We start from the raw sequence: 14,301 nt of genomic DNA, 5'->3' as shown, positions 1-14,301 counted from the left end.
GAGTAGAGGAAAAAAATCGATAGCATGTAGAAACATGGGCAGCGAATTTGTCACTGTCCTCATTGCTGTGGCCAAAATGAGGTTTATTTTGGCTCAAGATACAGTGGATAATGGCAAAGCAGGTATAGTGACGAGAGAGTGAGGGGCTGGTACCAATGCATACGTGGCTATGAAACAGAGTGAAAACAACTAACACTCCGTGTGCTGTGTTATTCAGTCCAAGGCCCCAGCCAGGGATGGCGGTGTTTCATCCTCTGTTAAACCTCTCTGGAGATGCTCTCACAGACACATGTGGATGTCTTTCCTAGGTGGCTTCAAATCCAATCAAGCTGACAAGATTAATTACCACAGACAAAGGAGCTTCCCGAGGAGCTACCATAACAAAGTAACACAGAAAAAGCTGTCTTAAACAACAGACGTTTCATTTTCAGAATTCTGAATGATAGAACACCAAACTTAAGATGCCTGTCATGTTGGTTCCTTCTGATGCCTCTCCTTTTGGCTTTCAGAACATTCTCTTCTCGTGTCTTCATATGTCTTCCCTCTCTCAACTCTAATAGGCTATTTACAAAGGTATCAGCCATGATGAACTAAACCCACATTAATGATTCCACTAACCCCTCGCAATCATAATCTAGAGCTTCTAGTGACAGCACAACAAAACATTTCTGCATCCTTATGATTCACTTTGAACTAACTTGTACATGGAATCTATTAAGTGCACAGTTGTCTGAAAACAAATTGGATTCACATTGATTGTGTCATTACAGTATGATTTTCATATACCAGGAAACTATTTTGTAATACTCTGATTTTTCTACAATTCCAGAAGTTCTAAACTTCTTTCTTCAGAAAACTCAAGTATCCTTTGGTCACTGAAACTCCCTGAATACTCCCTTTCCCTGTCCTTTAATCCATCCTTCAAAAACCCATGTATGATGTTACACTTCTTCTCTAAGAATCACTGTCTCATCTTCAGTGCGCCCACATTAAAGACGCACTGGATTGGATTGTAATCCAGATCTGAGGTTGAGATTAGAAACCCAAACAATTTTACTACAGCATATGTCCTACCTAACATATCTCACAACACCTGAGAAATATTTATGAAGAGACAGCCAGAGAAAAGACAGGTGGAAATGAGTGTAGAAAGGAGCTTTTTTACTTGTATGAAAAAAAAATTCAAGTCTCTGAAGAAAGAATTAGAAGCTAAAAGATAGAAAGATCTCCCATACTCATGGATTGGTAGGATTAACACAGTGAAAATGGCCATCTTACCAAAAGCAAAATACAGATTCAATGCAATTCCCATCAAAATACCAACATAATTCTTTACAAGACCTTGAAAAAACACTTCTCAATTTCATATGGAAAAACAAAAAACCCAGAACAGCTAAAAACAACCCTGTAAAATAAAACATCTTCTGGAGGTATCTCCATCCATTCTCTCAAGCTGTACTATAGGAAAAAAGTAATAAAAACAGCATGGTACCGGCATAGAAACAAAATAGTGGATGAATGGAATTGAACCAAAGACCCAGAAATAAACCGACACACCTACATTCACCTGATTTTTGACAAAGAAGCCAAAACCATACAATGGAAAAAAGACAGCATCTTCAACAAATGGCGCTGGCCTAACTGTATGTCTACATATATAAAAATGCAAATAGATCTATATTTATTACCCTACACAAAACTAAAGTCCAAGTGGATCAAAGACCTCAACATAAAACCAGATACACTAAATCAGTTAGAAGAAAAAGTCAGGAAGAGCCTTGATCTCATTTAGACAGGAGACAATTTCTGAAAGAGAACATTAAGAGCTCAGTCTTGCTAAAATGCTCAATTCCTAACCCAGAAAGGCAAAGAGGCTGGACATCAGAAGAAGGAGAAAAGAGGGGACAAGTCAGGAGCCTGACACAGAGGTCCTTTTCAGAGGACCTCTGAAAAGCTCTGCCCTGTAGACTATCAATGTAGATGCTGAGACTTATGGGCAACCTTTGGGCAGAGTGCAGGGAATCTTAGGAAAGAAGTGGGAAACAGTAAGGTCTGAAGAGGACAGGAACTCCATAACGAGAGCAACAGAACCAAAAAATCTGAGCACAGGGGTCTTTCCTGAGACTGCTATTCCAACCAAGGACTATGCATGGAGATAACCTAAGACCCCTGCACAGATGTAGCCCATGGCAGTTCAGTATCCAAGTGGGTTCCATTGTAATAGGAACAGGGACTGTCTCTGACATGAACTGATTGGCCTGCTCTTTAATTACCTCCCCCTGAGGGGGAAGCAGCATTACCAGGCCACAGAAGACAAGGCAGCCACTCCTGATGAGACTTAATTGACTAGGATCAGAAGGAAGGAAAAGAAGTCCTCCCCTATCAGTGGACTTGGAGAGGGGCATGCATGCAGAGGGTAGAGGAAGGGAGGAATTGGGACGGGAGGAGGCAGGGAACCACAGGGGTGGGGGGATACAAAATGAGTAAAGTGTAATTAATAAAGAAAAATAAAATAAAATAAATAAAAAAGAGCTCAGGTTCTAAGATCAACAATCAATAAATGGAACCTCATGAAACTGAAAAGCATCTGTAAAGGACACTGTCAATAAATCAAAATAAAAGCCTACAGACTGGGAAAAGATCTTCACCAACCCTACATCTGACAGAGTGCTAATATCCAGAATATATAAAGAACTCAAGAACTTAAACACCAACAAACCAAATAATCCAATTAAAAATGGGTTACAGAGCTAAGAGAGAATTATCTACAGAGGATTATAGAGTGGCAGAGAAACACTTAAAGAAATGCTCAACATCCTTAGTCATCAGGGAAATGCAAATCAAAACAACTCTGAGATTCCATCTTATACCCATTAGAATGGCTAAGATAAAAAATTCAAGTGACAATACATGCCGGAGAGGATTTGCTGAAAGAAGAATACTCCTATATCGCTGGTGTGAGTGCAAACTTGTACAACCACTTTGGAAATCAATCTGGTGCTTTCTCAGACAATTAGGAATAGTGCTACCTCAAGATCCAGCTATACCACTCCTAGGCATATATCCTAAAGATGCTCAAGTATACAATAAGGATATTTTGGAGTGGAAAATTCTAGTTTACTTGAAGACTGAATTTTGTCATGTAATGCTTTGCCCAGGTTGGCTTGTAACAGGGCACGTGATGCTTTGCTGTGACCCCTCATGTGAGAGGGGCACATCTGTGGGTGGACTTTGAGGAAAGGACATATATAGAGGCCCAGGCAGAGTGAGACATCTCTATTTGGGATCAACATGGCTGACTTGATCGTCATGCTTTAACACTTGAATTCACAGAAAGAAACATTCTAGAAAGCTTCTCCAGGCAATCCAACTGAGACTTGTGGCTTTCTCTGACTTTGTGTTGCTGTTCCATGCTGGCTTTTGGACAGAATCACTGTTATCTTGAAGACTGAGTCTGGTGATCCCCTAACGACAATCAACCTTAATCAGCAGGAAGTAGATAAGACAGGACTATAGCACTTTTCAATACTAATCTTCTAACTAAAGTTGTGGGGAATTGGAAGGGAGGTAAAGATGCTTAAGAACCCTAGATAAAATAGGTTTGATGAAAAACATAAGCTTACAGACATTTGCTCAACTACGTTCATAGCAGCTTTATTCGTAATAGCCAGAATGTGGAAACAACCTAGATACCCCTCAAACAAAGAATGGATACAGAAATTGAGGTACATTTACACAATGGAATACTACTCAGCTATTAAAAACAAGGAAATCTAAACGATTTAGAGTATCTGGTTTTATGTTGAGGTCTTTGATCCACTTGGACTTTAGTTTTGTGCAGGGTGATAAATATGGATCTATTTTCATTTTTCTGCATGTAGACATCCAATTGGACCAGCACCATTTGTTGAAAATGCTATCTTTTTTCCATTGAATGGTTTTGGCTTCTTTGTCAAAAGTCAAGTATTCATAGGTGTGCGGGTTTATTTCTGGGTCTTCTGTTCGGTTCCATTGATCCTCCTTTCTGTTTCTATGCCAATACCATGCAGTTTTTATTACTATTGTTCTGTAGTACAGCTTGAGATCGGGGATGGAGATAACCTCCAGATGATCTGTTGTTGTACAGGATCGTTTTGGAGATTCTGGGTTTTTCGTTTCTCCATATGAAACTGAGACTCTTTCAAGGTCTGAAAAGAATTGCGTTGGTATATTGATGGGAATTACATTGAATCTGTAGATTGCTTTTGGCAGGATGGCCATTTTCACTATGTTAATCCTACCAATCCATGAGCACGGAAGATCTTTCCATCTTCTGATATCTTTTTCAATTTTTTTCTTCAGAGACTTAAAGTTTTTTTCAAACAAGTTTTTCACTTGCTTGGTTAGAGTCACCCCAAAGTACTTTATGTTATAAGTGGCTATTGTGAAGGGTGTTGTTTCCCTGATTTCTTTCTTGGCCCTTTTGTCTTTGGTATACAGGAGGGCTTGTGAGTGAGGTATCCCAGAAGGAGAAATACACACATGGTATATACTCACTTATATAGACCATAAGATATGATAAACATAATGAAATCTAAAGAATACACCTAAAGAAGATAAGAAAGAAGACCCGGGGTAAGATGATCAATCCTCACTTAGAAAGACAAATGGGATGGGCATTGGAAGTAGGAGAAAACATGTAACGGGACAGGAGCCTACCAGAGAGGGCCTCTGAAAGACTCTACCTAGGAGTGTATCAAAGCAGATATTAAGACTCATAATCAAATCATCTGCAGAGTGCAGGGAATCATATGAAAGAAGGGGGAGTTAGTATGACCTGGAGAGGCTAGGAGCTCCACAAGGATCAAATATATCTGGGCACAGGGGTCTTTTCTGAGACTGATACTCCACCAAGTAACCAATTGGTTTTCTCTAGTAAGAGGAACAGAGATTATTTCTGACATGAACTCAATGGCAGGCTCTTTGACCTCCTCACCCCCCAAGGGAGGGACAGTCCTGCTAGGCCACAGAGGAGGACTTTGCAGCCAGTCCTGAAGGTACCTGATAAAACAGGGTCAGAATGAAAGGGGAGGAGGTCCTTCCCAATCAGTGGACTTGGAAAGGGGCAGGGAGGAGATGAGGGAGGGAGGGTGGGATTGGGAGGGAATGAGGAAGTGGGATACAGCTGGGATACAGAGTTAATAAAATGTAACTAATAATAAAAATTAAAAAAAAATAAGGAAATCATGAACTTTGCAGGCAAATGAATGGAACTAGAAAAGATCATCTTGGGTGAGGTAACCCAGAAGCAGAAAGACACACATGGTATACACTACCCATAAATGGTTATTAGATATATAATATAGGATAAACATACTAAAATCTATATTTCTAAAGAAGCTAAACAATAAAGAACTCCCTAGGGAAGATGTCAATCCTTATTCAGAAGGGTAAATGCGATAGACACCAGAAGCAGGAGAAGACAGGGAATGAGGCAGGAGCCTTCCACAGATGGCTTCTGAAAGACTCTACTGACTGAGGTATTGAAGCAGGAGCTGAGACTCATAGCCAAACTTTAGGCACAATGCATGGAATTTTATGAAAGAAGGGTGAGATAGAAAGACCTGGAGGGGACATTAGTTCTAGAAGACCAACAGAGCCCTTGCAGGCCCTGCAGAGACTGATACCCCCAACCAAGGACCATGCATGGAGAGGACTTAAAACCCTGGCTCAGATGTAGCCCATAGACTCAGTCTCCAAGTGGATTCCTTAGTAAGGGGAGCAGGGACTGTCTCTAGCATAAACTCAGTGACAGGCTCTCTGATCACCTTCCCCTTGCCGGGCCACAAAGGAAGACAATGCAGCTAGTCCTAGTCCTGATGAGACCTGATAGGATAAGGTCAAATAGAAGGGGAGGAAGACCTCCCCTATCAATGGATTAGGGGAGGGGGATAGGGTAAAAAGAGAGAGAGAGGATGGGATTGGAAAGAAGTGAGGGAGGGGGCCATAGCTAGGGTACAAAGTGAATAAACTGTAATAAATAATTAATTTTTTAATTTTTAAATAAATAATTTAAAAAATAAGAATTCAAATATTGAGTCAGTTCAAGGAAATGCAGGACTAGTGGTTGGACATATTTCTATCTGATTAAATTCTTATTTTATAGAAAAGTTCTAACATATAATAGAAATAGAAGCTCTATTTATAAATATTATTTATTTAACTCTCTATATGTATTTAAAAAGCAGAGGAGACTGGAATACTGCAGAGTGGTGGGGAACTTACCCAACATGCATGAGACGTGAAGTTTGATCCTCAACACCACACACACACAATGAACAGATAACGAACGGTTTCACTGAGAAATCTGATTCCGTGAGCTAATTGAACAAACTAATTGTCTCATGGTAAATACACTAACATTTCCAAGCCCTATATCAGAAATAATAATGGAATTCCTTGGATGTTTCTCTTGTGAAAAAAAAATGGAGAATATTCAATTAAAGCATGCAGTTTTTAAGGAAAAAATAAGTTTACTCTATCCATTCCTGGAATTAGTTGGAAAGATGATTTAAAATTTCCTATAGTCTGGGGTTCTGAGGCAGTGTGGAAACCCAGTGCAGTAGCACCTTCCTGGAACCTAAGGGGATGGCCCAGTGAGGACGCCTAGATTTGGGGAATACAGACTCTGAACTGGCCATCTTCTATAACCAGGCCAGGCTTCCAGTGGTGAGGCCGATTTCCACTCAGTTGAGTGGTGGGTGGAGAGGGTTCGATGGAGATCTCCAAACAACCCAGGCTGACGCTAGGACAGAGAGTCACTCTCTGAAAACTGGGGCCTATTGCTAAGAACAACGCCCACATAGCTCGCTGAATGTAGAGGTCAGGCTGGTGACTGCCTGGAGCCCTCACCCCTATGTTCTAGTTTCCTTGACACAAGAAGGTACTGTGCAGGCTACCAAAATAAAAAATAAAAAAAGAAACCTGGACACCTACCCAGCCAAATCAGTTTTGACCTATATAATCTGTCCGGTCTGCAAAATGTGCTGGGCAACGGTGGTTCAGAACTTGCGGGAGTGGCCAGACCATCTCTGTTTTAACTTGAGGCCCATAAGAGAAAGCACATGTCCTACAGTGTCTGGATGGCCACAAAATGTAGACTGGAAGGTCAGGGACCTAGGTAGAACGAAACACGGCTGCCCCTATCCTCAAAAGTCAGTGAAATGATCCCTAATGATATTCTGCTATACACATAGATCAGTACCTTGTCTTGTCATCATCAGGGGCTTCCTCCGGGAGCAGATCAGAACGGAGTGAGTACAGAGACCCACAGCCAGACCTTTTGAGAGTCTAAATGGGAGGTCTTTATCGGGTCCCTCTCCTGTGAGTTTGGGGAACCCCACAGAAGAGAGTAAGGAAAGATCGGAAGAGTCAGAGGGCATGGAGCACACCGTGGCCCACGGAATCAACTTGACAGAGCTCGTGTGGGCTCACAGAGACTGAAGCAGGAAGAGGCAGGCTCGCATAGGTCTGCACCAGGTCCTCTGTATACATGCTGTGGCTGTAATTTGGTGGTTTGTGGGACTCTTAACAGTGGAAACAGGTTTGTCTCTGACACGTTTTCATGCTCTTGGGATTCTTTTCCTCCTGTTGACTTGCCTTGTCCAGCCTCAATATGAAGGCAGTTGTCTTGTTTTATTATGTTTGGTTGTTGTCTCTTGGATTCCTGCTCCTTTTTGGTGGGAAATGGGGGAAGAATGGATCTGAGCGATAGGGCGGTGGGGAGAGGCTGGGAGGAATGGAGAAAGGGAAATTGTGGTTGGAATATAGTGTACAAGAGAAGAATCTATTTTCAACTAAAAAAGAAAATTACACTATATTCATAGACCACACACACACATCTTCACCAACACATTCTGAGATGTTAATTTTGGTAGCAGAATAAATTTCATTCTACACCCAAGAAATAGCACAAGTTTGTGCTGGAAAGCAGTCAGCAAAATGAGAATGTGAACTTCTGTAAGCATGCTGACGATTAATTTGAACGTTTGAACACAGAGCTCATGCCCATATTTATTCTTACTGACCACCATCTTCAGCCTTGCTGCATTCAAAGGTATGTCACCCATGTCTATGTCAAGTGTTAGTACATAGAAAATGGCATGTTATCTCTGTCTCCTTAAACACTTTCCTATATCCCTCTCCTAGTGAACACAGGTCTTTCTCTTGACACTGTCCTGTGGGACGTCATCTTTTCTATACCTACATCCTACAGAGGGTGATCCTTCCTCTAGACACTGCCCTGTGCCCTCATCCTGTGGACCATGAGCAGATATGAGCAAGACTGTGATTTTGAAGATGTAGGTTGGCTGAGTCGCTGAAATAGGGAGAACTATCCTCACATTAGGATTTGTTGGATTGTGAACAATCTTTCTAGGCAAGTGACAGCAGCCCCATCAGCCAAGTCGTTTAATTAAAACTATTCTAACGTAAACATGGGAGATGTCACCCCAGGGAGTCACTCGCATTGATCCCAGACGAATTGAGTTGACGGTCTTAAAATTGTTAGCAGCTTCAAAACCTTTACTGTCTTCAGCACTGTAACTAGTTTATGGGTAAATTTCTGTAATGGTCATTTTTTAATCTATGCACTAATTCTACAGAGATCAATGCATGCTCTCCGTAGATTTTGACCTTTAATGAGAACATTTTAAACAATAATGAAGTCTAGACAGTCTTGGTAGCCCTGACCTGTGGGCTGGATGTGTTCTGTGGTGATGCTGATAGATACCGAAGGCTGAGCAGTGTCCCCCCTTCACCTGCAGGAGGCCTTGCCCACCACATACCAGCACCCACACAACCCAACCCCCTAACACCTGCGCTATAGAGGAAATGCGTTCCAGATTTTGTGGCTGCTTCTTTCAGACTGGGTAAAAAGTAGCTGCAGTAAGGACCAATGAAAGGAGTGTGGATTTACTCGACCTTTGAGAGTTAAAAGAATACAGATAAAGATCTGACCTGAGCAATTTCAGCAACCTTTGTAGCAAAAGTCTGTGAGAGATCCTTTCTTAGTGGCTCCTGTACCAGCTTTAGAATGTCCTTTGACATTCAGAATGCCTTGGCCTTTCAGACCAAGTCTTCACCTTCAATACTTTGCACCTGTCAGTGCTACACAAGGTAGAGTCTTTTTATGCATTTTTCTTTTTGTTAAGTCTGGATAAATAAAACAAAAGCTGAAATAAAAGTGTGCTGACATTATTAATACAGATTATAAAAGACAGCTGAAAGACCACCTATTGAAATAAGCCAAGCTATGACTTGTAAACGAGGATAAACTACATCTAGAGCTATGGCCCATGGCTTTCTATCTTCCAAATCACTGAACATTACCTAGAAGGTTATAGATTCTTAATAAAGATTTGGTGGATGAGTTAATATATGAGTTCAATTTCCCATATCAACAAATCTGTTTATGGATCTAGTACACTATTCCATTTCCATCTTTGAAGCCTGACATAAAGATAACTCCTCCGAACTGCTACCCACTCTGGAGCCCCTATGGTTAAAGGAATCTCTGGGCACTACTAACCAGCAATAAACTTGCATGGACAATTTAGCTGATGTGTCAGCTGCTGGCACCTGGGCAAAGAGTGCTAGACTAGCAAGGAGAGAGAATAAGAAACCGTGAAAGGAGTATGAAAGACTTGGATGACCTTGTCCTACCCAAGAAGAATGAACTCAGTGTCCAGCCTGAGATGACCACATACTGGAGTAAGAACAGCACAGTCACATGGTGCAGCCAACCACGTGCCTACACAGAGCAAGAACGGTAACCCTACAACTGTGGCTCCCACACCACGGATCCATCTGCTTCATTCTTCCCTGCATACCTGTCTCTCTCCCTCCTTTCCCCTTAACTTCCATGTCTGCACATAAATGCCCTCACACACTTCAGTTTTATCCTTCTCCAAACTATGGCCTTAGTTTTTGCATCTACTCACTGATACTTTGTTAACTATCTTTTTCATATGCTGGGTGATAAAATCGCTTCAAAGCTGGTATATTCAGTCATGAAATGCTTCTTTGCTCTACTGTTCCGTCATATTGAGTGATGGGTGCTCAGAGGCTGTGTTACAACTTGGGGTGTCAGAAACACTTTCTTTCTTATAAGCCCAATCTGGTCTCCTAATTCTCTGTCATTTTAAACTAAACCTAATATCTTCCAGTTTTCAGATCATAAAAAAATGGGTGTATTCTTGAAGCTTCCTTCTTTCTAACCTTCAGGCCAAATAAGAGTGGAAATTTAGTGCTTACCTTAAGTAGGTATGTATTTTGAACAGCTCAAAATTTAAAGTGAAATATTTTCACCATATTTCTAGAAACTTTGCAATGTTTGAAATAAATGTTATGTTACAGTTTTTGAGAAATAATAAATAAAACATTTGTTTATGAGCATAGCTATGATGATGAACACTGAACACTGGTGTTCATTCCTGATTCTGTGTTCTTGATCATGCTTTAGAGCTTCTTGATCCTGTAGCCTTATTTTGTTGTTATGATTGTTGTTTATATGTCAGTCAATCGTGTTCTGTTCAGACTTTCGTGCATATACATCTAAACGACAGGAACCACACCCAAAGTCATCTACGGTATGCTTACATCCTTCAATGTGATTTTGGTGACACTCATCTCTGTTGGCAGGCACAGTGGCGATTCCTCTTTTCTCAGGATGCCATTTCCTGCTGCATGGCTGAGCCCTGCATATGTGCCTATCCTACTCTTGATGAACTTCTGGATGGTTTCAAAATATTGCTCCTATCATCACTGTTGCTATAAAAAATGGTTGGGGGTTTCTGATTTATGTGAGAAATTTCTAGAATATCAAACAGCAGAATTATTATATCATAGAATATGTGATTCTCTAGCCAGCTAATGTATCATATTCCAAAATAGGTGTGATACTCATCTCTGTTGCTGAGCATGTGACAGCTTCTATATCTCTCTGTCTCTGTCTCTTCTTCCCACTTCCTTCAGTTCTTTCCTGCCCCCATCAGTGGTTGAGCATTCAAACATACTATAATAGACATTTGATTACTTTATACAAAGTGGGTATCTAGTGAAAGTTGGTTAGAATATGGGAGTGAATCACTCTAAGGCAAGTAGGGGGTTATTTAACTAGAAATGTATTTTATTTCACTGACTACTAAGGCCAGAGACACAAGGTGAGCAATGTGTTTCCAAGACTTCTACCACAAACTCTGTTATCAAAGACCTGTTTTGAAATGTTATCACCTAAGTCACCTCAGTATATTTTACCATAAATTGGGAAAAATAATCAGGGTAATTTATCAATTTAACTTTATTAGTAATTAAGAATCTTTATTTTAAAGATAACAAATAGTTTTAAAGGTCTTTCCACTAATAGTATCACTGATCCAGAATAAGATCTCTGACTAGCTCAAGTCTCTGCTGAAAGACTAAGGAAAGGAGGAGGGGGAAAGAGCACAAAGGAGCTCTATAGATACATATGAAGTGTTCACTCTCATCGTTGTAAGGCCTAGAGGCTCAAATATTCTTAGATATCACTTAACTCCCAACTATGGTGTTATCCCATGGGACATATACTAAGCTGGAGGCCTTAGAAAGGCCAGAAGACTTTTCTGAGCACAGCATTACCTTATGGGTATATTGTGAAGGTAGCATCCATGTCCAAGTGGAGAGTGGGGAGGAGTGAGGAGATCTGTGAAAGGCACTGAAAGGGAGATTTCTCAGTCATAGAGAGTCACTAGTGAAGAACGGAAGTCAATATCTATGACGAGCATAGGAAGTCTGTAAAGCCAGACTTCCTTGCAGTATCATGCCCAGTCCACGTGCCCATGTGAAGAGAATCAAAGCTTTGTCACTGTGCTTTTAGCAGAAATCATTATTTTCTTCCTGACACAATATCTGAGTTTCTAAAGGAAGTATATGGGCTGAAGATGAATTCTGTCTTAAACTTTCCTCATAATTTGCTAATAAACTCAGATTACATTATGCAGAAAAGATTATAAAAACGCAGGTGCTGAAACAACCAGGAACAACTGCTCAGCAAAAGGACACAGCACCCGCATTGCTGACATGAGCCGTGAGAGAATGCACTGGCTCTGAAAATACATATTGACATTATTTGGATATAGTCGTAGGTCGTCCTAAAGATTATGTAAATCTTTGCTTCCTCCCACATCACTGAAACATGAGGGATGCTTCCACTCAGAATGAGAGCAATTAAGAAAAATAAGATTGGTTTACAATGTTACTCTCTGAGGAAAAATAACATCAAAGAATCTAGAAATGAAACTGGAAAAAGAACAGAATAGTGTTTTAAGCTTTGGGCTGGGTTTCTTATAACTAATCATTGTAGGCAGACAAAAGAAAAATAAAGATTTTTCCTTACCTGACTGGACCACCTTTATCTTCTTCTCCCAAGGTCCACTTGGGAAAGAATGAAACAAGCAGGAGTAAGTGCCAACATCTGCTTCAGAGGCATTGTAAAAGGAAAGGCTCATATTGCGGAACCCCGCCGTTGAGTTTAGAAAGTACACTCTGCCGAGGTAGTTATGCTCTATAAACAAACTATGGCTAGGGTTGTAAACAGCTATGGTCACAGTCTCTGTGCCACTGATCTTGGTCCACTCCACCTGGGTTAAGTTATCCGTCAACGGAAACACACATTCCAGAGTCATAGTCTCAGAAAGCTGAACAGTTGTGTCCCAAAATGTCTCTTCACATAGCACTAAAATATACATCACATAAATTGAGTTAGATCCAATAATGACAAAACCAAATAAATAAATTTCCTAAGACAACAAATAGTACAAGTTCATGGTGAAGACTGACAATTTCAACTACAAAATTGGCTTTTGTAATTTTTAGTGTTTCTGAACAAGTGAGAAATTATCTAAGAAATCCTGCGCATGTTACATTCACACACCAAAAACGAAGCAAACTTTAACTGAACTTATAGTACTGTCTTTACCTTTGTGCACGTGAAGAATAGCCAAAAGCAAAGTAAGATAAGCCATCTCTGGAAACAGTTCAGGAGGGTGGCCTGTATGGAAAAAAAAAAAATGAAAACAATGTGTATAGTGTTATATTCACAACTCAGCATGAAGCACTGTTTCCTTCCTCTCAGATATTATCAGCTGCATTTTTTTTCTCTGAAGTATGAGCACAGGATAGAAGTTTTAGCTTCAAAGGCAGCTTTGCTCTCATACAGGAATGAATAAACTGCAGTTATTTCTCTGTTGAATAATCAGTTTACTTTCAAAAAATAATTTTCAAGAACGATTCTTTCATTTGACAATGTTTTCTGAGTGTGTCCTCTGTGCCAAACAGCTCTGTGCATTAAAGAGATATGAAAATGCATCTTAAAAGTAAAATGCTATGCCATTATATCAGGAAGAGACTGACACAGCTCTAAAGGTGTCCCAGATGTAGTGAGTTGAAGGTGGTAAATATCTGAGGAGAAATGAAGCAAAGCAGGAGGGTCAACCTCTTTTGATATAGGCAGGTCTAGGAACTCCTTGCTAAGAAAGTGAAATGGGGATGAAAATTAGAGTCGATGGGAGGAGACTGGATAGCAGACAGCCACAGAGGTGTGGCCTTCCGTTTGCACCTCCTGGCTAGACTTGAGTATAGACATAAAGAAGAATGGATCTCTAGCTACAAAAGGATGGTCATCCAGGACACATGCAAATATACCACTATATCTGATGATTTTTCCACTTTTTAAAGTTAAGTATGAAGTACTGAGAGATTAGATATCCCAGCCAAATCTCCTCAGGGGTTACACCTCATATAACTGTGATACACTATCAGAACGGAATTCATTTCCAAGACTCATCATTTTTCTCTTTCTTCCATAAAAACACATCAGGGCTACGGCAAGATGGGCCAGCCAGGAAAATGCTTGCTACACAGGCCTAGTGACCTGGGTCAGATCCCCTAGAACACACCTAAAGGTAGGAGGGTAGAAATAACTCCACAAGTTACGCACAAGGTTATGCTTGGACCAGCATAGGTGGACCATGGCACAGGGACCCACACATCTTACACACACACACACACACACACACACACACACACACACACACGTATACACAATTATAATATGAATAACTAATACAATTAAAGTAAAAATAGTGATTCTAATTCTAAAAACCCTGTGAGGAGCATTTCAACATGACAACATCAAAGTTAAACCTTTATAAGAAGAAGAATTGTGTTGCACTCGGTCCCATTTGCAGAGCCAGGATACAATGTGAACATTATAAATAAGGTCAG

The 14,301-nt window shown here is 40.5% G+C and overlaps 1 protein-coding gene across 1 annotated transcript in view; it reads right to left on the bottom strand.

Moving 5' to 3' along the window:
* The window catches only part of Cd226 (CD226 molecule), a 79,663-nt gene extending 66,608 nt beyond the window's left edge, over positions 1–13,055 (bottom strand). Inside the window, exons 1-2 of the mRNA XM_055598772.1 lie at positions 12,995–13,055; positions 12,413–12,751 (exon numbers count right to left, since the gene is read on the bottom strand). Coding sequence (XP_055454747.1) covers positions 12,413–12,751; positions 12,995–13,040 — 385 coding nt within the window. The 5' untranslated portion in view covers positions 13,041–13,055. The remainder of the gene's footprint in view (positions 1–12,412; positions 12,752–12,994) is intronic.
* Between the last annotated feature and the right edge of the window lie 1,246 nt (positions 13,056–14,301).

The sequence above is a fragment of the Psammomys obesus genome, unplaced genomic scaffold (assembly GCF_907164565.1).
Source record: "Psammomys obesus unplaced genomic scaffold, mPsaObe1.curated_primary_1811, whole genome shotgun sequence".
NCBI lineage: Eukaryota > Metazoa > Chordata > Mammalia > Rodentia > Muridae > Psammomys > Psammomys obesus.
Note: the sequence above shows the minus strand (reverse complement) of the source record. Positions and strands in the feature narration are given on the sequence as shown.